Source organism: Pinus tabuliformis, chromosome J (assembly GCF_031772625.1).
Source record: "Pinus tabuliformis cultivar Carrire ecotype Pingquan chromosome J, CPIR1, whole genome shotgun sequence".
NCBI lineage: Eukaryota > Viridiplantae > Streptophyta > Pinopsida > Pinales > Pinaceae > Pinus > Pinus tabuliformis.
In genome coordinates this window covers 1,525,312,090-1,525,337,239 of record NC_142295.1, presented here as the reverse complement: position 1 = coordinate 1,525,337,239, position 25,150 = coordinate 1,525,312,090, and the positions used below count along the sequence as shown (strand labels likewise).

Below are 25,150 nucleotides of genomic sequence, written 5' to 3'. Positions count from 1 at the left end.
CCAGTGTTACCTCCTCGGCGCGAGACTCCTCCGACGGCGAGGCATTCTCAGAATGACAGACCAACTGAGAAAGGGAAGATGACAGAGCGACGGGAGAGAAACTGAGCACAGAGGAACCCATCAATACCAGTTAACCAGGCCAGCTTCCAAACAAGCGGAGCCAGGCAGGGTGCGGGAAGAACCACGGGCGGAGGTAAAAAGAGCCAGGAGCAATGGCGTGAACCCAGATATGGATCCATTATAAAACCTTGGATGATGAGCTCTCGAACCAGGCGCTCATAAATGCCGATTTGTGCGACCAACATTCCGTTCAACAGTGGATTAAATGCGCATGCCATGGAGATTGTCCGCCAACCAAATGCGCACGCCATGGAGGTCGCCCGCCAGCCAGGTGCAGGCCACCGCCTACCTTGTACGGACCCTCGTAAATACAATTTATTAACACCCATATCGGTAATCAAAAACTTATTTAAATAACACCAATCAATTTATTTAAACCACGCAAATCAAAAACTTATTTAAATCACACTAATCAAAATTTAGCTACAATTTTTTTACTCCAAATCGCATTAAAAACTAATACTTTGTGTGCAAAATTTGGCCACAATTTTCTTTACTCCAAAAAAAAATCTCAGTTAAGACTAATCCAAACATTAGTTACTTACCTCGGGATCTTTGGATGCGAAATCTTTCGGAGTGGCGACATGAAAAACGCCTGGCAGCCGGCAAGCGCGGCGCACGACGCCTGTCCTGCCGTCTTCCGACAGATCCGCTTTAAAGAGCTTGAGCCTCTCTGCAGCTCCAGAAATGTCCAGCAGAGGGCGCACCTTCACTTCGTTCCCTGTGGGTCCATCCAAGGGTTTTGATTAATTAGTGAATTTGGGTGTAAGGGCTTTGATTTCTTTTGAGTCTACGAAGATCGCTTTAATTTTCGAGAAATACTAAAGGAATAAATCTTTTTGAACAAGAGGACGAGATTCGAACCTGGGTGCCCAACCCAACAATATAAAAAAGGAATAAAGCTTTTTGGATAAGGGGACGAGATTCGAACCTGGGTCGCGCACCGTTGCGTGGACAGTGTAACCTTTGTCCAGTAACCGTTTGACGAGCCATGAAGCCATAAAGCCTGTCGCTCCCGTCACGCAGAAGGTGGTTTCCTTATACTCTCTGCCATTGCCAACGGTTGTTGTCATTTTCGCGTTGACACCTGGAGCGGCTTGAAGATTCAGCGACTGGAAAAAGACGAGAGATAACTATATGCTCTGTGAATGTGTAGAGAATGCGTTTTATATAGAAAGTCCCTACTTGAATGTGATACTCTTGTGATGTTAGAATGGCAGATATGCATCTGTCAGGCAGTTGGATATGTCTGACATTTAGTTGGGGTTGAAACCATCTTGAATCTATTTTATGTTTGAATCCATCATCTTTATCAACTGGAATTGCATTTTCAAACTAGGAGTTATGCTCAACAATCATCTTGAATTTATTTTATATTTGAACCCATCATTATACCAACTAGAATTGTATTTTTAAATTATGCCATGATCTCTAGGTTGTTACTTTCATCAATAGTATCAAAAGATTTTATCATGAGGACAAGTATAAAAGACAAATAGTACATAAAATAATTACTATAATTTATTTTCCCACATATTACAACTATTTATTGGTTGTATCTATATTCCCTTATCAAAAGATTCTATTATAAGGACAAGTATAAAAGACAAATAGTACAAAATAATTATTAAAATGGTTGTTACTTTCATCAATAGAATCAAAAGATTCTATTATGAAGACAAGTATAAAAGACAAATAGTACATAAAATAATTACTAAAATTTATTTTCCCACATATTACAATTATTTATTGGTTGTATCTATATTCCTTTATCAAAAGATTCTATTATAAGGACAAATATAAAAGACAAATAGTACATAAAATAATTATTAAAATTTTTCTTCCCACGTATTACAACTATTTATTGATTATATCTATATTCCCTTATCCAAAGATTCTATTATAAGGAGAAGTATAAAAGACAAATAGTACATAAAATAATTATTAAAATTTATTTTCCCACATATTACAACCATTTATTGGTTGTATCTATATTGCCTTACCCTTGTAGTAGTAAATAAGGTTCCAAATTTCTTTATCCTCTCTTAATTAACTATATAAACCTCATTATATATAAAGTGTAATAATAAACCTTTATATTCACATAAAGTTACTCATAATATTCATAATTCATATAATTTCGACTTACTTATACACATTTATCAATAACCAAATTATCCTCATCATAGATTAGTCCACAATAGTAAAATCACTATTTATACAAAAATACAAATCATAATAAAGATAAATGTAAAAGTGTTTCCCAAAAATTTCATATGAAAACATAAACTTTACATATTAACTTGTTACATGTCTTACTTTTTTGCACTTATTATAGAATATTTGAATTCATTTAATCATTCTTCCAAATTGTGGAATGTTCAATTCTCTAACTTTAAAATGTTGTTTTTAAACCATTGCACTAACTTATATCTTAAAAAATCTCATATAAAAGATATTACCAATTAAATAAAAATAGAAAAAAAAATAAATCTCATACAAAAATGTTATTAGTTAAATGAAAATAAAAATAAAACACAAAACAAATAACAATTATACCTTACCAAATGCATCATGAAAACACATCAATTATAATATGGAAAATCTTAAAAGAACATTACCAAGTGAAAAAGTATCACAAGGGATCAATAAAAAAATACCAATTCACCTTATAGATAATTTTTTTCGTCTTTTAATTTTGTTTCAATATTTTATTTAATCACTAGATATGTAGGAGTTAGATGTTAGATGTTAGACATAAACATTTTCTAAATTCAATTTTTTATATATATTAAGTTTTTTTTATAATAAAATTACGGACATTTGTTTAGATAAACCATCCTCAATCCATGTTAACCCTGGATTTATGAAGCAAGGGATCAAAGCTCTTCAAACCTCTTTTTTGAGTGCAAAACTTGAAGAAAGGTTAAGATGGATCTAGATATTGGATCCCTCTTGGCGCTTGATAGATCATGGATCTATGCTAGTTATATAATATTTATGTTTGTATTGATGTGTCTCTTTCTTATTCCCTCTCTCTATATCAGCCCCCAAATATACACACTCTCCCTCCATATCTATCTATCTCTCTCTCCCTCTCTTTCTCTTCCCTTCTCTTCCTCTCTCTCTCTCCCTCTCTTCCCACCTGCTCTCCTCTCTTCTTCTCTCTCTCCTCGCTCTCTTCCCTCCTGCTCTCCTCTCTTCCTCACTCTCTCTCCATATCTCCCTTGTCACTCCCTCTCTCTCTCCACCTTTCTCCCTCTATGACTTTCTTCTTTTCCCTCTCTCCCCCCTCTCTCTCTCCTCTCTCTTGAGTCCTATCTCTCTCCCTTTCTCTCCCACCTCCCTCTATATCTCCCCCCAATCACCCTCTCCCTCTCTTTTCCCTCCAACTTTTTCACTATCTCCCGCCTCTCTCCTTCTCTCTCCCCCCTCCGTCTGTGTCTCCCTCTCTCTCTTCTCCTTCTCTCCCTATCTATCTCCTCTCCTCTTCTCTCTCTTCCCTCCTCTCACTCTCTCTATCTCTCTCTCCCTCTCTCATTCTCTCTCCTCATCTCTCTCTTGCTTCCTCTCTCTCCCCTCTCTCTCTCTCTTTCCTTCCTCTCTTTCCCTCTCTCTCACTTCCCTCTCTCCCCTCCCAATCTCTCTTTCTCTCTCTCTCTCTCTCTCTCTCACCCTCCAACTTTGTCACTCTCCGCTCCTCTCTCTCTCTCTCTCTCTCCACCCTCCAACTTTGTCACTCTCTACTCCTCTCTCTCTCTCTCTCTCTCTCTCTCTCTCTATTAAATTTGACCTTATTGTATTGTGATTAAGAAAGTATCTAAATTAGAAAAACTCAATTGGTTGTTAAATATTAAACATATATTTTGGGTCGATCATGTCAAAGAAAATAATGAAAAACTTAAGAAACATGCATTATCTTTCCTGTATTATTGTTAGTCACTTTGTTTTTTATAATTCCTTAGATCTTTAGTTAAGATGGATCTATGTTTGTTCTTGATAATATTTTTTATATTATATAAATTTCACACTTTATATATAAAAGTATTCTCATTTTTAATTTTATTGAAACCTTGATTTAATTTCTATGGAAATATTTTTAGTATTAGTGAGGATAGAAGGTTTAGATATATCTCAAAAGTAATTATAACCTTTTTCCTTTTATATTTATTTAAAAAAATATATAAAAATTTAAATAAAATAAAATATTGATAAAATATTTTTAATTGTGAAATAATTTATGCTTTTTGGGCATGTGGTATCGATAAGTCATGGTATTGTAACAAAGCCTATTTACAAGTTAAGAATATTTATGGTAAAGTGGTGTGAATATCCATGGTAAAAATCTTGTCATATTGTTATAAAATATTTTGATTGTGAAATAAGTTATGATTTTTGAAAAAAAAAAAAAAAAAAAAAATGTTTTTATTTATTTACCATACCTCTCGTTTATTTATATTTTTATTAATTAACTATACCTCTTTTATAAATATGGTATTTGGCCCATGGTATTTAGACCATGGTATTAAAATGGTGATTGGCCCATAGGCTTCACCTAAATAAATCCTCTATCTTGAGTATTCTTTAAATATAAAGAGGTTTATGGACTAAATATAAAAAGATGTTTTATTTATTTACCATAACTCTAGTTTATTTTTATTTTTATTTATTTACCATACCTTTGGAGTAAGTATAATAAGAGGTTTTATTTATTTACTAAACCTTTGGAGTAAGTATAAAAAGAAGTTTTATTTATTTACCAAACCTCCAGTTTATTTATATTTTTATTTACTTACCATACCTATTTTTTAGTGTTCATAAACCTTTTTATATTTTAAATTTATAATTAGATTGATAATAATAATAATAATTAGATTGATTTCTAAATAGATCCGGCAGATTAAAAATGTTAAATGTTAAAAGTTACATGTTAAATGTTTACATGTTTATGTGAGATCTACACCGATATTGGGCTGTAGAAAAAGCCATGGCATTGGCCAATGGTATTGTAACAAATCATATTCACATGTTCATAATATTAGTGGCAAAGTGGGGTGAATATCCATGGTTAAAAAATCTTTCATATTGTTATAAAATATTTGATTGTGAAATCATTTATAGATTTTGGGCAAGTGGTTATAATAAACCATGGTATTGTAACAAAGCCTATTGAATTTATTACTTTAACAATTAAAATTGTTACATTACACCTACACATGTACCCTATACTTATAAATAAAATCACATTAAAATATATAACACATAAATAGTACTTATAAATTAACATCTATTTTACCATATAAATTAAAATAATGATTTGGTAACTATATTTAAATTTTTTTTTTCTCGGTAAATCTATTCTATTCTATTAGATTATATACATGAAAACATTACATTCAAAGAGACAGGTTGCCCAAGGCCGACTATGGCGCTTTGGGTTGGCATTTCGCATTCAGTATTCGCCTCGCAGGGGCAGCATTTCCATCGTAACACACACACACATTGTTTTTAGACCATACCAAAACATCCCGCGCACGGGCTTCAGAGCAAAATTCATCCCTCGCAGGGGCATCAAAAGACCTATAACAGCTCCCTTGCGAGTCCTACTGACCAAACCAGAGCAAACATGGACATAAACATGAACTAGAGGGACACAGACAGAGATATATAACCTATACCATACACAGACAGAGACGAAAGACCTATACCAGACCTGAACAAGAGAAATGGATGACAAAGTGTGCCATTGGAAGCTATTCCTCAGGCTTTTCCTCAATAATTCTGCACCACCCGTGGCCTTCTGGAATGCCTTCCCACATTTCCATGGGGTTCTGCTTGGAGGTCGACGCCTCCTGCTCCTGAGGTCGAATGGGAGTCTGCTCAGGTTCCTTCGCTGGCGCTTCCTCGACAATTTCCGGTTGCTCACCTGGGTGTTCCTCCCTGCTGCCCGAACCGTCTTCATCTTCCAGAGGATCCTCAGTGAAAAGAACCGATATGTGTGCATTAATGCGTGAATTGTCCCTCGAGTTGCCAAGAGTGAAGATGGCAGAGCCGAACGCTGGAAGAGGGTGTTGTCCAGCATTGGGATTGCCTACATCCATGAATTGACTTGCCTGTATAGGGAGTGGCCCTGCCCTTCTATGGCAGTAACAGCAGCAGCAGTGGTGGTGGGATTCCGCAACAGGGCGGCGTGAGGAACCTCCACGAACAGATCCCCTTCTGCTGAGCATTCTTTCCCTGGGTCGAACCATGATTGCAGAAATGCCGGTGGCTTGTGGCAGAGCAGCAAATGAGGGCTTTTTCGTCTTGAGTCGCCCCCAACAGAATTACGTCCTCTCCCAACTGTTCCGGTACCGATCTCAGCAGAACATAAACAGCAGCCCACTGAAAATACAAGCTTGAAATTTCCTTTGGCGTCTTGAATGTCGACAAGACCAGCAAGATCTGAAGCCTTAAAGAGACAATTACCCACAGAGACCTGAACTGCGAGCTTTTTGCTCTGATCATGGAACCGCAACATTCCTTCATCCTCCTTAAATCTCCTGACATTCTCTCGAAGCTTGTTCTCCTTAATTGCTCTCTGCAGACTCTCCATTTCACCTTACGCCGCATTGAGTGCCCTGCAGAGCGTCTCATCTTATTAACTCTCGGTGGCAAGAGGCATTAAATTCCCGGAGTGATCACGAGGCGGCACATGTCTGGCATGTGGCTCCTCACTGCCATTCATGCTAACACCCGCATTCGGGGAAGCAACATCTCCTTGGATCAAGCTTTCACATTCCTGGATCTGGTGATTGTTTGGAATGATGTTCGTGTTGCCGAATAGGAGGGTTTGTTCATTCTCTACCCCAATGTTGGCCAAAAGGTCAGCTATCTTGTTGCCCTCTCTTTTTGTGTGGTTGAAGGAGATTGCTCTATTATTGCGCAGATCTTGTTCAATGGCATTCAGCCTCGCTTCTAGCCTCCAACTAGATGCTACTTTCCTAGCTTGAGAGCCGTTCTGTATGCGAGTGGCCATGTTTATAAGGATCTGGGAGTCGCCTTCTACAATCAAGGGTTGAAGATTGAGGTTCCTGGCTTGCAGGAGACCTTGCCAAAGTCCCTCTAGCTCTGCTGAGTTGTTGGTATCCCACCCCATATTTCCAAAGTATATCTGCAGAGGAGTGCCTTCATGGTTCCTCAATATTCCACCAAATCCAGCTGCTCCAGGATTGCCTTTGGAAGCCCCATCAAAGTTAAGTTTGTATGAGTTTTTAGGAGGGGTGTTCCAGCGGCTGTTGTCCTTGAAGTTGTATTAGAAGGGCCAATCTTGGAAACTTCTTGAGGTAGATGCAGATGCCAGTTGTCAAGAATGCTTTTTTCATTGTCTGTAGATGGGAGATCCTCCTTTGTCCACGATCGAAGCAACATCGTTTCTTTGAGATTCCCATGTAGCCTGTTCCAAATTTCTTCAATAGGAGACCGTTTGTTTTTAAATATACGTTTGTTTCTTTCCTTCCAAACGTTCCATAGGACGGTCCCCGGGATGATGTTCCATAGATAGTTGAGGATCTCACTTTTGTAGGGGCTCTTTGGCCATTGTCTTATGGAATTGATGATGTCATTTTCCCCTCTACATCTTCTTTGGCATCTGAAGCTCACCTTTTCCCATAGCTGATTGGCTAGAGGACAAGTATCCAGGAGATGTTGAAGAGTTTCTTCGCTTTGAAAGCAGTTGTGACAAATAGAGGGACCATGAAAGTTTCGTCTTCTTAGTTTATCCCATGTGAGAATTTTTTTATGTCCTACCAGCCAGAGAAAGTAGGAGATTTTGGGCCAAGATCCGAGACCCCATATTTTGCTCCATAATGGGTCTGGAGGAGTGGGGAAGTTGCATATCACCTTGTAGGCTTCGGAAGTGGTGTAGGTCCCTTTGGGTTGGTATCCCCATCTGAGGATGTCATCGCCGTCATCCTGCCTTATGCTTCTTTTCCTTAGCTCTATCACCAGCTCTTCTGCCTCCCTAATATTTGTATTGTTGAGTATTTGGTTACTCTGTTTCCATTTTCTGAATCCATGCTCCATCTCCTGCGTCCAAAATTGTTGTACTTTTTCCTGCTGCTGCTCCTGCCTGTCTGGTATCAGAGATGGGTGAAGAACACTAGTAAGCTTGGGCATTTGGTTCCAGGCATCTGTCCAGAATCTTGCTGTGCGACCATTCCTGATTTCCCAGAAGCTGTGCTGTTGAATTAGCTGATAGTGTTGTTTGGCCGCATTCCAGATTGGCGACCCCTTTTCGGTAGGAATAAATCTGATTAGCTCTTCTTGAGGTCTGTTGTCGGCATATTTGGCTGTCCAGATTTTTACCCAGGGCTTTTCTGGATTGGTGATCCATTGCCACCAGATCTTGGCGTTCATAATGGAATTGTTGTACTCTGGGTCCCTCAGCCCAATGCCGCCCTTGTCTTTGGGCATGCAAACAGTAGTCCATTTAACCAGAGCCCACTTGCGATTAGTTGCCGAGCTGCCCCATAGAAAATCACGCTGTAGGTTCCTAATTCTTTTTAGGACCCACTTTGGCGCAGCAAGGATAGAGAAGAGGTACAGAGGCATGGCCTGAAGGACAGACTTGATGAGCACCACATGACTGGCTAAGTTTAGAGATCTATAAGTCCAGAGGTTGAGACGGGAATCAAGTTTCTCTAGGAGGGAGCGCCAAGCGGGTTGCTTTATGGCTGAAGCAGTAAGGGGAGCTCCGAGATATTTGGAGGGGAGGGTAGCAGAGGGGAAGCCTAGAATGCGAGTGACTGCAGATTTGACAGAAGGAGAAGTGTGAAAGAAGAAAATCTGCGATTTGGAGCAGTTGACATGGGTGCCAGAGGCTTCAGAGAAATCATGGAGAAGGGCTTTTAGGCGAGAAGCTTCCTGTACAGAGGGGTAGCCAAAAAGCATGGTGTCATCAACGAACTGCTGATGAGAGGTGGCAGTAGTGTTGTGAACCGAAAGGCCTTTAAGCTGATGAGACTGGAGGGCGTGTTTAATGTGTCGACCAAGACCTTCAGCCATAAGAACAAAGAGGAAGGGGGACGGGGGATCCCCTTGCCTGATACCTCGAGAGGGTTTGAAGGGGCGGGAGGGGATACGTTCACAAGGATGGAAAAGTGAGTAGATGTGATTAGGCTCATAATCCATCGGATCCACATGGAGCAAAAACCAAAAGCTTTTAACATATGATGTATGTAATTCCAACTGAGTTTATCGAATGCTTTGGAGAGATCCAATTTGAGTATCATACCTGCTTGCTTTGAGTGCTTGAGGGAGTGTATGATCTCGTGCGTGAGGAGAATGCCATCCATTATTTTTCGACCTTCCACGTACCCTGACTGTTCCGGAGAGATGAGCAGCGGTAGGAGGGGTTTTAGCCTGTTAGCAATAACTTTAGATATGACTTCGTAAATGACATTACATAATGCAATTGGCCTGAATTTGTCAGGGGTGATGGAGTCTCCTCTTTGGGGATGAGAGTGATGAAGGTGGAGTTGAGGGAGGGAAGAAGCCAGCGCAGGGCCCTAGATTCTTCTACAATCTGCCAAACTTCCAGCTTTATCATATCCCAAAAAGTGTGAAAGAACTGTGGTAGTGAATCCATCTGGGCCAGGGGCTTTACCTTCTTTAAGCTGGGACATTGCTTCATCCACTTCCTGGGGGAGAATAGGGCGCATGAGAAGCTCATTGTGTTCCTCCGTGATGAGCTTTGGCACATTGCTGATTATTTTACCGATAGCCTGTTGCCGATCTTCTATTTGTTCATGGTGGACATGTTGGAAGTGATTGAGGAGTACCTCTTCGATTTCCTCATGCTTCTCTACTTTTGCCCCTTCTTGATTCTGGATGAAAGGTATATTATTATTCATCCTTCTCTGCACCGTGGTTCTGTGGAAGAATTTGGTGTTGCGCTCCCCTTCCTTCAGCCATCTGACTCTTGACTTTTGCCTCCAATAGATTTCCTCTTGCTTTCTCCTTTCCTCGAGCTGGCTATGGATAAGCCGTTCCTGTTCCAGGGTTGCCTCCGTATGCCCTTCCGTGATGATCTTTTGTTGGAGATCCACCAGATTCTGATTTAACTCTTGCTGCGCCTTGAAGATATTCCCAAAGGTCTCCCTATTCCATCTTTTTAGGTGATTTTTAAGAAATCTTAGCTTCTGTTGGAACTGATACATTTTTGCTCCTTCTGGAGGGACGAAAGATGCCCAAGTGGTCTTGACAAAGTCCTTGAATGTAGGATGCGAAAGCCAAAACCCTTCAAAGCGGAAGGGTCTTTTAGTCAGGTTACCTGGTCTTTGCCATTGTAGAGAGATCAGCCAGTGATCCGACCCTGTGTGAGCAAGTATTGCAGCTGAGATATCTCCTCCTAAATGGACTGCATTGTCTGAGATGAGGAAGCGATCCAATTTGGAGGCAATTTGATGTTTGCCAGCTCTGCGATTGCTCCAAGTGAAGGTACCATTACAGAACGGCATATCTATGAGAGACGCAGTTTGGATGAATTCCTTGAAGCGATTGGCTTCTGGTTCCATTATGATTCTCCCTCCTATCTTCTCCTCGATTTTAGTAATCATGTTGAAGTCTCCTGCAACAATCCATAGTGTGTGCCTTCTGTTATTGCTCAGAGCTTCTATAGTGTCAAGGAGCGCTATTTTACTCCCTGTGTCTTGCGGGAAATATACATTTGATAAGTTGCCATGAATGTTGGTACCCAATATGTGAAAGGCCGCCTGTATGAGATGATGAGAGGCATGAAAATCTGTGAGGGTTATTGCTTGGGTATTCCATGCTATAGCAAGCCCTCCTGATGCTCCCGAGGCATCTACTGCAACCGAGCGACAACCTGGCCATGCTTTTGAGAGAATGCTGCCTAGCGTAGAACTATTACACTTTGTTTCCTGGAGAAAGCACATTTGCGGCTTTTCCATTTTAATCATGTTTTTTAACATCCTGAGCTTTCTGGGGCTGTTTAGCCCTCTTAAGTTCCATGATACTAGCTTCATGATTCAACTGTTGATAGAGGCTTGTAGTACTTTGTCAACTTAGCGTACGTGCCTGAATCTACCAGGATTTTCCCAATCTCGATCGTTCTCTGGAGATCTGTTTTCCTTCCTCTCTTTTTTGTATCCTTTGGGCGTAGGCTGCCATCCCATTGGCTTCCTGGTTGTATCCCTAGTTGGTGCTGATGATAGGCTCTCGAGATGACCACTTCGAGCTTATTGAGTTGACTCTCTGGAATTGTATCGTATGCTTTCTTCTTGCAGGCTAGTTCTAATTCCAGAATATCTAGGCCATTCAGATCTATGCTTTCTGGCTCTTCTTCCATTTGTTGCACTTGATTGCTTTCTTCAATGTTGATCTCTGAGTTCTGGGGGAGGTCTGCCTTTCCGTCGACTTCCATTTCCTTGTGAATCTCTGCTGTTTCTTTCTGACTTCTACTGAGGATAGAAGGGATGATGATGGGGGGATTAGATTTGGAAGGGGGATTGGAGGGAGGGGGGTGGGATGAAGAAGAATGGGTGAGCGGGGTTGGCCTCAGAGTCCAGTGGATGCTCTTCAGAGGTTTGTCCAAGAATATCAAAGCTGTTCTTAGTTACTGGGCCATGGGATTTGTTGGGCTGGGGTTTGTATCCATTTTGGGGCTTTTTGTGAGAGCGCTTCCGGCTTTGGACTTTAGTGAAGCCTTCCTGGGTTAGGGTCTCAGAAGGGTCAGGGGTATTGATTTTGGCATTTTGAGGGCAATCCCTGAAGAGATGTCCCAGAACATGACATTTTCTGCACCGAAAGGGAACATGTTCATAGTCGAGAGGCTGGATCCATTCTTCATCTCGATGGGCAAGAGTTACCGACTCTGGTAGAGCTTCATTCAGGCGAATGAAGACACATATTCGAGCATAGGAGATGTATTTGCGCGATTTGGTTTCTTCTGCCGCTCTGATGTATTCTCCAACTCCATTTCCGATGCCCTTGAGAATGTCCTCATCCCAATATTCATCTGGGAGAGAGTACAGTCTGATCCAGACCGGCGCCCAAGTGAGATCTTCTTTATCTGGATTGAATCTTGGAATCCATTCCCTCAGATATAGTCCCGCTGAGTTAAAAAAGTAAGGCCCTTCTCCCAATATCCTGTATTTGTCCTCTAGACAAAAAAAGATTGCAGTGAAGAAGCCTTTCGGCCCTAGCTGCAGTGTGATCTCCTTTGGGTTTCCATTTCGCCGCAATCCAGCATATATAGGCTTTCTCAGTCGGCCAGAACCCTATGAACTTCCCGATGAGGGCATGATCTCTCATGTACTCTATTCTTCTGTCAATCTTGTCTCCCGGCAGCTCTATTCTTGGCCGTTCCTTGGCCACTGGTCGGCATGTTGTTGAGGATATTTTCGGGCCTTCTTCTGGAGTTTCTCTTCCTTCTTGCGTATTGCTGTCTTTATCCTTCCGCTTTCCAGTCTCCCTATTATCATCTTGGTGTTTTTTCCCTCTGTTTAAGATTTCCTTGTCGACAGATCCAAAGATAACCGTATGCTCAGGATCGTGGTGCGAAGGGGAGGGCTCTGACGCCCCCCCCTGAGGCTGTTCCATTGCGTTGCGCTAATGCTCTGCAGCTCTGTCACGCTGCAGAGGTTTCCTTACAGCTGTGAGTGTACTCCGCGCTGTGCAGTCGGCGCCGTGGATTATTCTCTCAGAACCCTAGCTCAGAACCCTAGCAGCCCGACTCTCCCCAAACAGAAAACTCAACTATATTTAAATTTAATTAATAATCCTATAAAAATTTAATATTTACAATATAACAAGATTCTTAACCATGAATATTCACACTCATTTTACCATGGATATTAATAACTTCAAAATAGGTTTTTTACAATACTATGGCTTATCAATACCACATACCCAAAAACCATAACTCATTTTAAAAAAAACCAAAAATTCTAAATGTTTTATTTTAATTTAATTTTATAACAAATTTTAAATTATAACTTAATACTTACAACAAAAATACAATATAACAAGATTCTAACCATGGATATTTACCCCCATTTTACCATGGATATAATTAATTTGTAAATAAGCTTTTGTTACAATACCATGACTTATCAATACCATTTGCCCAAAAACCATAACTCATTTCAAAATTTAAATATTTTAATTTAATTTTATTGCACGGAGGCTCTCAACTCACTATGGTAGAGTTGTTTTAACCTAACATTTTGACTAAGTCAAATCACATTAAAAAAAAAAGTTAAATTAAAATATTAATGTAATGTAAACATTTTAACTAAGTTAAAATAAAATAATAAAAATAAAAATGGCCCATGGTAATGACCCGTGGTTTTGAGAATCCATGGTATTCATGAAGAATATATCTTATTTAAAGGGGGAAATTAAACCAACCTAGATCCATCTTAACTCTGGATCTACGAAACTCTAAGAGTGATAAAATATCTTAATATGCAAACCTCTTTTAGAGTGAAAAGAGATTTGATCCCTCTTGAAGTTATACAATATGGATGCAAAGAGGTTTCCTGAAATTTCTTCTAGCTTTAGCCAAAACCTACACCTTCGATTGATTGAAGTGAGGCTGGCATAAGGGTGCCTGGTCTTGGCTAGAGCATTGGGGAATAAAGAGGAGATCATCTTGCAGAATTTCAGATAATATTAAAAATAGTATTTCTTCAAATTTAAAGAGAAATTGTGTGACAATAAAGAGTTGGAGGTAAAAAGGGAAGTGCAATATTATAAGGAGGTGATCAACCCCAATTTGGAAAACCAAAATTATCTCTTTGTCTTGACTAATGTTAAGATGAAAATGAACATTTCCAAGATTAGAACTAATTCTCATGATTTTTATAGTGAAACTAGGCATTGGTGAATTCTCAAAACACAGTGCGATGAAAGAGTTTGTCACTTGTGCAAGCATTGGTGAATTATCAAAACACCTTGGGATGAAAGAGTTTGTCACTAATCCTAGAAGGGTTGAAAAACTTGTGCAGGCATTGGTGAGAGTTTGTCACTAATCCTAGGAGGGTTGAAAAACTTGTGCAGACATTGGTGAAATATAAAAACACCTTGGGATGAAAGAGTTTGTCACCAATCCTAGAAGGGTTGAAAATAAAATCCACTTTCTCTTAGATTGTCCATCTTATACTCACATGAAAGAGTTTTCCACCAAACCTGGGAGGATTGAATCTTGTACTCACATTAAAACACTTTCTATTAAATTATCCATCTTATACTCAATTTCACTTTCTCTTATATTGTCCACCTTAAACTCACATTCAATCCCCTTGAACACAGTCTAACATGTCTTCCATGAAGTGGAGGGTGAATTAAACTCATTAGCTACCACTATGTTAGGTTCCTATACCAATAGGTGTCATATTTCATGATTGACTGCGGAAATGCCAAAAATGATCATCCTTTCCATGCTGCAAAGGTTCCATATTTTCAAAAAGACAAAAAATTTAAAAAATGTAAAGAGGGTATGCCCTAAAAGAAAAATCAAAGGGTAAGAAGAATGAATTGGTCAAGAAAGAAAGAAAATGAACCCCAAAGAAAGACCAGGAAAGTGGCTAGTCAAAATGCCACTACTGTACTACTTGTTGCAAAGAATTTCAAATCATGCAATCAGTGAATTTGTCACACTTGATGGATGGCCCAACAGCTCAATCTTGGCCAGTCCATGTTTAAATTTCTTGTTTTAGCATTAGAGAATAAGGTCTGTTCAAACAGTTCAAGCTTGGCAGATCACTAGCTAGGTAGAGAAACAAGGGTGCTCAATAGTTGAATCTGAGCCCCTGGAAGAGATAAGGGCAGACTTAGATAGGGAGGGCAGTCAAAAGAAAAGAAAGAAAGGGTTTGCTAGTTTAAATGCACCCAACAAGATGAAGAAAAAATGTTAGGTGTAGCAGAATGGGTAAGTAATTCTGGTGTTGCAGAAGCAGGTTGGTGATTAGTTTTGCCCTGTTAAATATGATCTATCTCATGAGTATCACAAACATCCTGACAAAGTGGCTACAGTTCAGTGGAGCATGACTGATTTCCCCTCTCATTTGTCCAAGAACACTTGCTAACATCCCTTCAAGGACATTGGGATCTGCTCAGTGGTCCTAACTCATTTCATTTTATGAGAAATACTAAGTGAAACTTTGTGTTTACTTGGTCAAAACAAGCCACATTTCTTGTGTAAAATAATCACTCCATTTCCCTTTCATTTCCCTATAAACCTAAGTTATTACTTTATAAACTTAGCATTTTAATCTACAAAACCATACTAACACCCTAACTCTATTATATAGCTCCTATTTAAACTTTTCCCCTCCCATACTATGTAAAAATACATAAAATCCATAAAAAACTAAATATCCCAACCTTCGGCTTAATATAGCCATACACCATAAAGTTTCGGGAGTTATAGGTTCATTTGGAACCTTATAACAACCCTCCCCGCGCATGCATACACCATGGGATTAATTAACTCTTGGTTAATTAAATAATAACGACCCACAAAAACCAAAGCCGCCCGCATAAACCACATAAAACCCTGTTAACCAAGGTTTCTACCCTGCAAACATTAAAAAATATTAAAATGATGCGCGAGTTCTAAATTATAAACCACCGCCAACTTACCTTCCCGTCAACTGTCGGATTGGGCCCTCCCCATCCAACAGCTCTTGTCCATATCAGAGCCGCTCCGATGTACAAAGATTAGTGCCCGATAAAAAGCGGTTTTCCTGCCGTACCCTGGGACGCGTGTCGCCACCCTATTGCATCGCGTCCATTTGTCAGAAACCACCATCGTACAAAGGGCGGTGCGATAGAAACCACAAACTGCTCCCGCCTCCTGCTGACCATGTCATCCGCCCACGTCAGCGCCCACGTCACTATTTCGTCTGTCGTGTCTGCCATGTCATCCACCCACGTCATCCTCCATGTCATCTGCCACGTCACCTTCCGTACCCCGCTACATGACAAAATTTACGTCATGATGACGTCATCCCAAAAAGCGCCAAAAAGCCCGAAAAAGCCCAAATTTTGTTAAAAAGTCGTGAAAGTGATGGTTTTTTTGTTTATTTCTATTCGTTGGTTTGCGGAGACTGTGCATGCAAATTACGACGAATTTGCCACCAACGCTCCAGTCCGCCACCCAGGGGAATTCACTCTGCAAACTCGGCCCCCTCAGCTCAGTCTTGTACCCACAGTTCGTGCCAGACGCCTGTAAAACAGGTATTTACCCGATATTCACTCGTAAACCCTGTTTTTCCGAAATTTCTCTGTTAAAATCACCTGAAGAACTAAAATTCGAATTAAAATGCGCTCCTACCTACAAATCTCTGCATTTTAATTCACTGTTTGACCCATTTTCCCAAAGAAAGCCTGTGAATTCTGTTCTCCTCTGCAAATTGCCCATTAAACTGCAATTCAAGCCCATTTCTGCTGGCAAAATCTTCAAAAATGCCCAAATATTGAGTTAAAATTGTCAAACTCACTTGCAAAAGAGCACCATTTCCCCTGTTTTATCCAGCTTCCCAATTAAACTCTGCAGACTTTGTCTTTTCTTTGAATTTTACCCAGTGCCCATAAGCCATTTCTATATAAAACTCAGTTTGCAAAATTCCTGTGAAAAGCCCAGTGCCAGTGCTCTGTTTTATGTTGTTACACAGACCCAAATTCCAATTATAAACATAGACAGTGAAGCATGGAAACTCCAGTGGCCTTGAATATTGCCCCCTTAAATGCACCACATAAGGAATTGGAATGGATACCCCTTGTAGATAGGGATTTTCAAATTAAGGATATGATGGGTGAGAAGCCTCACCTGCAAGCCTTTTGTGAAGTTAGGAATAGCTACAGAAGCAATACTTATGTCATGGGAATTTGGGAATCCAACATGCCTATCTATTACCTCCCTTCAGTAAATGTCCTCCCTGATTTCATCCATTTATGCTGTGCAAATTATGAACCCACACAAAGAGCAGTTATGGCTCCATCTGGGACTGTACTTTTCTATATTACTCCTCAATCCATAAATGAGATGCTGAATTTAAGCCCACTCAGCCTCTGGCTCCTCTCACCATGAAATCCTTGCTTGACCAAGCCGCCAAATTGCCCAGTTCAGAGATTACCAGAATAGCTCAATTGTTTATGAGACTAGAGAGCCAGCCCAGGAATCCACCTCCTTTTAATCAAGTCTGGTTCAATGAGGCTGGTATACTCATTACTGATATGATTTCCTACATTTTGAGTGTCAAAACCAGTGAGCATATTGATGAAACTATTTTAGCATTGATGTCCATATTCACTCCAAGACAGCCCCCTGCTGTCAAGTACGATTATGCCACCTTCATAGCAAATAAAATCCATGAGCAATTCATGAATTTGGAGAGAGAAAGAGTGTTCAAATACACATCCTACATATATCATTTGTTGTTGTACTATCAACCTGATAGTTTCCAACTTCCTCTTAAAAGATTGGACCTCAAAGGAGAAAGGAGGTCTATGATTTTCTGGACCTCAGTATTCCATGAAGTCCACAACTCCCCATATACATATTGTGAGTTCATTGACCTGTTCATATATCCAGCCACTTCTTTGTTGATAACAACTCCTCCTACCAGGCTCTCTGCCGAAATGCAGAAAATTTTACATCTCTCAAAGGAATACAATATTGGTGATTGGTATTTTTACCAAAACCACACAGTGATCAGGATTTATGGCTGTGAATTAACTCCCTACAAGCTGCCGAAATATGTCCCTATGAGACTCTTTGCCGGGAATACTACGGCAATTTAGTAGTTCAGACTTAACTCATTTCTATGGTGCTAGGAAAAAAGCACAGCTCAAGATAAGACATCAATTAGGCCCTTTTATCTTCAATAAAAGGGGAAGAAGCCTGGGAAGAAGCAGATAAGATATTAAGAGATCAACTTATGCTGAAACAAAGTTTTCATTGGTCACCATATGACCCTGAACATTTCATAGGTTTTAGAAGAGTAAAAAACAAGCTTACAGGATATGTGCACCACAAAATCCCTGAAATTGAACAATATGCTAATCAACAGGACTGGGTAGAAGGCACACTAGTTGAAGAGCTTACTGAAGAAAAGGAATTAGAAAAAGAAATGAAAGAGCTTGAAAAAACACTTGACCTGGACTCTTTTGGACAGGTCCCTTTCACATTGCCTCAACACATTGGAGTGAGCACAACATCTGCTACAACTTCTCAACAACCTGCCCAAGAGAGTACTCCACCTGTATGGACATCCAAAGGTAAGGAAGTACTGCATTCAGAGCAGGGAACAATGGCAGATCAGCGAGATGCATCAAAGGGGCAAGGCCCTTCAACACAAACAAAGGTACCTGAAATCCCCGTGTTACAAACTCCTCTCAATGAGGAAAGAGCCAAGAAAAGGGACAGGCAGGAAGAGACACCTACAAGTGGATCGGCAGAACAATAAGGGGAAAAGAGGCAAAGGTTAAATCCTTACTCTGAGGAAGATTGGCAGAAGAGACAGCATGCAACTTAAGGGTGAGGAGGAAACAACTGAACAGCAGGCTCCTCCAATTTTGGAAACATCAACTAGCTCATATCAGCAAGAGCAAGAGAGGCAGCATGGTGTGGAGGTTACATCCACCAAGCAACAGAGCAAGCAAGGCTCGGATATCAAGAAAGCATTCACTGAAATAAAGGCCAGAAATGAGCCAGTAAGGTTCCAGCTTTATAATCAATTGCTGAGAATGGCTCCCACCAATCAACAAAGGCTAATGGCAGCCTATGATATCCAAGAAGGGAAAATGACCCTTAGTCACTTCAGGCCTACAACGCAGCAGCCACAGTCAGCTGCTGATTATATCAGGACCAATCTGGAAGTTCTCTCTAAAGACATCCACCCAATGGACCAGATTGAGTTACATAAACAAACGGAGAAATGGTGTACTCTACCTTGGCAGACAAAGTGTTATTGGCTCACAAATTGCAAAATTCGCTACATAATACTTCTGCCCAATTGGAATTGGAAAAGGCCTCCTCATTAGCCAAGGATAACAGGATCAAATCCTTGGAGGAAATTATTATTGAGCTGGGACATGATCCCAAGGATCCCAAGGGCATACAGGCCTTAATAAAAAAGAAAGAAGAAGATATTGCGGCCCTCAGAAAGCAGCTCAAGCTGCCAATTACAATGCACCCTCAGACCACAGAAATTGCACAGCAGAAAGAAGAGGAGGACGTGGTGAGTTTGCTAATGAGGATGAATGAGAGAGTGCCAGAAACAGAGAAGGCATTGGAGATAGCATTACAACGAAAGCAAGGAGAATTGGCCTCCCAGCCATCAGAAACAGCTCCAATAAGCACAATAGCCCCTCCTACAACTACAGCACAGCAGTCCCTCCCATTCTTCCAGAATCAATAGCAGGTACCTCAACTTTAGCAACAACTACAACAGCAACAACAGCAGGACCAGATGCCAGCTTGAGCATGGAAGAGATGATGAAGGAAATAAAGGCTTTAGAACTCCAAATGGCAGAGCTAAAGGAAGCCAAAGAAAAACTGGCCAAGATAGAGGTGAATTATGATAAATCAAAAATAATTGTGGCTGAGAAAACAAGAGAAGTAAAGGCCCTGGAAAATAAGGTAAAAGCCTTGGAGAAGGACCTTACTCTTCACAAAACTCTGGCAGAAATCAAAACAATTTTGTGGACTAAAATTGGCCAGTCCATCACTGATCAATGGACATCAATACAGACTATTCATGACCAGATTGAATTGATAGGGATAGCTCAATTTGAGACTCAAAAATCCAAAGCATTATTGGCAAAAAAGCCTGAACAGTCCAATAAACTGATTCATTTTTTGAATACTCATACCATAGAGCAGCTAGTAGCTCTAGATATTCAGGACAGAACAGGTACAATTTTGACAGTGAAAAAGGTGCTGACCATGAGGAATTTCGTGCAAACTTTGGAAAGAAAGTGCCAAGAAATGCAGACAGAAATAAATGCCTTCAGAGAAAAGTTTGCAGTGTTGCAGAGCAAAGGGTTACCCAGCTTATTGACCAGCAATCAGAGACTATTAACACATGAACAGTATGCTCACAGGGTAAATACCTATGTTACCAATCAAATTACAACATCATCAAGCATTTCAGAAGACACAGTACCTCCCTCTGGACAGAGTTTATATGACAAATTAGAAAATTTGTTCTACATTGAACATGAGATGACACATCTTTTTGAAGTCCAGCCCAATTACTACAGGTATACTGAAGCTGATGAAACATTAATAAAACTACAAAGACACCAGTTGCCAACAGACCAATGGTGGCAGGGCATGTTGGAGATTTTACCAAGGTAGTGTTGGCACTAATTCTTTTTTGTTTGTCTGCATTTAATCAAATTTATGCGGTGTGCCACCTATGATAAATATGAAGACAGCAAGGAAGGCATTCACGCCAAAACGCATTAAAGAAAAATCGGGCAAAAATGGAAGGGCCAGGACAACAACGCAGGAACGTGGAATAAAGGGATAGCTACCAGCCGACTGACTGAGTCAAAAAGTTAAAGATATCAGACCACTTAAGGCAGCCAACACAACGTAAGTTACTCCTGCATTCATTGCGCTCTATTTCTAATGCCATTTATTGCCTTTAAAGAAGTAGATGGATGAAGTTAATGCTTGATATTTTGTCTATAAGATATTTTGTAAACTCTTTTTTTTATAAATACCTCCACAAGAGATGTATTGTTGTTGGTTGGTGAATATCATTCTGGACCTGCACTGTAATTTTGAGAAACTTTCTGAATAAAGATTGTTGGAATGCTTTGCTGGTGAACTTTCTGGTTGTGGAATTAATGGCAGAAGAATATGTTGCAGAATTCTCGTGTTACTTCATGGATCAATAAGTATTTTTACCCTTGTTTTACTATTCCTATGTTTATTTATCATCTATATATCATGTTCTAATTGCAGGAAAAAAGAATACCCAGAATTTACTTGACTATACTCTGTGTTCAATTCCTGTTAATTTTTATGTTTTCTACAGGACCAACATAGGCAAGAATTCTTGACTGCTCTTGTCTCCCTGGTTCTTTCACTCTAAATATCATCAAGGAATTCTTAACTGCTCCTTGGTAATGTTTATTCAATTTCCCTCTGTTAGCATAATGAAAGATTCTTGATTGCCTTTCATTCCTTGACTTCATTTCATCTTATTCAGCTTGAAAATTGTTCTATGTTTAATTATCTTGCTCTGTAGTCCTCCTTTTGCCTAAAACACCACACCAGAGGTTCATTTTCAACTGACTCCATTAACCCAATGGTTTGAACTTCTCTTATCTTGCAGCCCTGTTCTACTGAATGTCACCTTCCAAACACCAAACAAATACTTGTGCTTCATAACTAGCCTAACATATAACAAAACAAATCTAAATCATAAAGAGAGAGCCCTCTCTGGTTGCAGATTGGCTAGAATCTGCAGCTAAAAGACTGGTTAGTGGTTACCTCGGCCGTATTCCCTTTTCTCAAGATCTTTTGGGGAACAACCTGAGTGATAACACACTAGAGTTATTGTCCTTTGACAACCTTCTTAACATTTTAACTCATCAAAACTACGGTGACTTGAGAACCCTTCTCTCACTTCTTTTTGAGCATATAAATAAAATATTAAAGAATCCTATTTAATCTATTATCTTCTTAACATCTGATAGACCATATCAACCTTAGTGGACATTAATCATTATAGTCGTCATCATTATATGTCGAAATTATCATTTCACTCCTCTTAATATTATTATAGTAATAAAATACATTTTTATTTTTATACCTAATAATTCAAAACCGTATATTTAATCTATTATTTTTTAAAATTTCATATTACTATCAATTTATATCTAGATTATTAATTTACTAATAATTATAATTAATTTACAACAAATCTAACTAATTTTTAAATCCAAAACTTTCAAGAAATTAAAATTAGAAATAATTGCATAGTATTTATAGATTTTTTAAACAATTTTTTAATTTTTTTTTAAATAAACCAATAATTATAATAAAAATATTTAAAGTCTAAAATAATCTTTATAAAGTAAAATCTATCGAATTATAATTTTTTAAAATAATAATTTTTTTGTCAAAATAATTATAAAAAATAATTAATTATATATTATTAAAAAAATTTTAAATTCAAATATTAAAATAAATATTCATTTTTCCATATTTAATAACAACTAATTATTTTAATTTATATTAATATAAAAAAATATCAATAAAATATATATATATATATATATAAATGAATTTTACTCACCTTATTTTTTGAATAAGAGGACGAATTTCGAACATGAGTGCCCAACCCAACAATATACGGAAGGAATACAACTTTTTGAATAAGAGGACGAGATTCGAAACGGGGTGGCGCACTGTTGCATGGACAGTGTAACCTTTGTCATCTAGGAAATGTTTGATGCTTCCGTCATGCCATCGCTTGTGTTTTCCTTATGGAGTCTGCCATCGCTGGTTGTTGTTGTCATTTTTCGGGTGACACCTGTAGTGGATTGAAGATTAAGCCATTGGAATGTGTCCAGAATGCGTTTTTATATAAGGAGGTCCCTTTGAATGTGTTCAGAATGAGTTTTTATATAAGGAAGTCCCTTTGAATGTGTCCAGAATGCGTTTTTATATGAGGAGGCCGAGGTTATTACTAAGGTTGCGTAGTTCCATCACCATAAATTCAGGGAGGCGATTGAAATTGAAAAAAGGCTTAACAATCTCAATAGAGATGACGGCTGGAAAATCAGTAGTTGCTGGATCCCTGCCCTTTCTTCTTAGTCTTACCTTCCTTTCCCCCTTCCCCCCCTCCCCCACCCCCTTTTTAGTTTTCGAGGTTTCCCCCTTTTTTCCTAGTGTTGTCCTTTCCATCCTCCTAAGGTTTCTCCTTTGGTTTAAGTTTTTTATTAATTGTCTTGTTCTTGTCCTTCTTGTATTTAAGATCTGTCGCTAGTTCTAATTTTTATTACTATTTCACTATTTCCTTATCAAAATTTTCTTGATATTTTTTGTTATTAAGCTTCTTCCTTGATCATATGAATAAACTATAAATAAATATAAATTAATACTAACTTATTAATCCCATTAAATCCTTATTATTAAAATCCCTCTACTATCCCTAGTGATTTAAATGATTAAATAAATCAATAAAGAATAGATTGACTTTCTGATTTATAACTCCTCCCCCTTTTTTTTTCAATCGATTAAATTAAATTAGAATTAAGTAATTCAATATTTAAATAAAATTAATATTATAACATTCTAATATATAATAAAAATAAAACCCTTCACATATCTATATGATTAAATAAATTAAAAAATGAATCAAATTAATTTAATTTAATAACCTAAGGAAAATATTTTAATTAAATAAATATAACATTCTAATATATAATATATTAGAATTAGTTATTATTCACTAAAATTAGAATATTATTCTATTATTAGAAGTTATTACCTTTGACTTATTAAATCTAGCCCCGTTGATGGTCAACTTAGCCGTTTGGAAGATCTGCTCTCCCTATTTATTTTGCAGCGATGATCTGGCTTCTCAACTTGTCCTGATAATGAACCACACTAATTGGTTTGAAACGCTTTGACAAAGGTTTTCTACATGTGATTTACGCCGAAACTCTTCTTATAAATGTTATGGATCACAGAAGCCTCAATTCAATATACGTTTTATTTTAATAAATATGGTTGGTGACATAAATCTAAATATTTATTAATATAATTAATTCATTTGTGTGGAATTTAGTTTTTATGAAGTTTTAGTATGAAATTTTATGGAGATTGAAGAGAGAGAGTTGTGAGGGTTACATTTTCTTAAAAGATATCTAATTTTAAGGAATTTTACAGTTTTGAATGACAATATTATTTAACGTATCCAACATATTAATTAATTGAATCTAAATTTAACTTGATTAAATTTAAAAAAAAAAAAAATAACATAAAATGATGGTGACTATTAATGAAATAATGGTTACCATTTACTATCATTAGTCTAAATATCACTCAAGTGATGGTTTAATATAAAATCTAACACAACCGTATAAATTAAATGGGTCATAAACAATAATAGACACTAAAACACTTATCTCATCATACATCTCACAGTCCTAAGATTAAATAAAATCATAACTAGCATTTGCACCAAATGTTGCAAAAGAAACGCCATAAGGCATAAATTGAGGAACAATCACTACATGGGAATGGGCAAATCTAAATGAGATGCAAATATGTAGCAGAAATGAAATTCTAACGTTGTATAAACAGAAGTTGATTTAGGGTGCCTCACACTATTTTTTATTAATTATTGAATTAATATTGCATATAAATATCATAAAATTCAATCAACTTATAATTTAAGGCTCTGATCTAAATTTGACTTTGGGTCATTAACAGGTGATGTTGTGTCTCAACTACTTAACCACTAAATCATAGGCCAACAAAGAAAAGACTGCAAAATGTTACAGGCATTACCATAGTAAACCCAATGACTCTACACACAAGAATTTTTGGGGGAGAGTGTTATTGGAATTAATAAATGGCATAACAGGAGCATAACCCTTGTCTTGCTTCCAATCCTCGTTTACAAAAGAAAGCTCATTCTGAATGATATATCTTAGGTTTGGAGTAGAAGGCAAAGTTGAAGCCTCTGATAAAAAAGAGCGACATTTTTCCTTCACTTCATTAAAGCGATTGTAAGTGGGAGTGGGAATATAATTTTTGTTAGTTTTGAAGGTAGATGGAGCATCAAATTTCAGTAATTTGTAAGGGGATGAACTGGCCTCATTGCAGTTGTTGTGGTCTAAAGTGGTTGTTAGCTATTTTTGTGGTTGATGTGAGTAGTTTTGTGAGTGTGGCCTCAATGCAGAGTGTTCTTTGTCTTCTGTGCTTCTATTGCATTGTCTACAAACTCATTCTGGTGAAAATTGGGCTGGCTAGGAATTTAATGCAGGACCT

General features: G+C 38.4%; 2 protein-coding genes across 2 annotated transcripts; both read right to left on the bottom strand.

Moving 5' to 3' along the window:
• Positions 1-6,760: 6,760 nt before the first annotated feature.
• On the bottom strand, positions 6,761-9,291 carry LOC149233310 (uncharacterized). The gene is made up of 2 exons (XM_089382150.1): positions 8,002-9,291; positions 6,761-7,402 (listed from the first exon to the last, which is right to left on the bottom strand). The coding sequence occupies exons 1-2, from the start codon at positions 9,289-9,291 to the stop codon at positions 6,761-6,763; spliced, it is 1,932 nt and encodes a 643-aa protein (XP_089238276.1).
• Positions 9,292-9,668: 377 nt separating this feature from the next.
• Positions 9,669-11,072, bottom strand: LOC149233309 (uncharacterized). Its single transcript, XM_089382149.1, has one exon. It carries the CDS (start codon positions 11,070-11,072, stop codon positions 9,669-9,671), a length of 1,404 nt encoding a protein of 467 aa, XP_089238275.1.
• Between the last annotated feature and the right edge of the window lie 14,078 nt (positions 11,073-25,150).

Coding starts and splice junctions, on each gene's coding strand:
- LOC149233310 (XM_089382150.1), bottom strand. CDS start 9,291: ATGGATTATGAGCCTAATCACATCTACTCACTTTTCCATCCTTGTGAA. Junction 7,403..8,001: donor CCACTTCCGAAGCCTACAAG/GTGATATGCAAC, acceptor TACAACTTCAAG/GACAACAGCCGCTGGAACAC.
- LOC149233309 (XM_089382149.1), bottom strand. CDS start 11,072: ATGGAAAAGCCGCAAATGTGCTTTCTCCAGGAAACAAAGTGTAATAGT.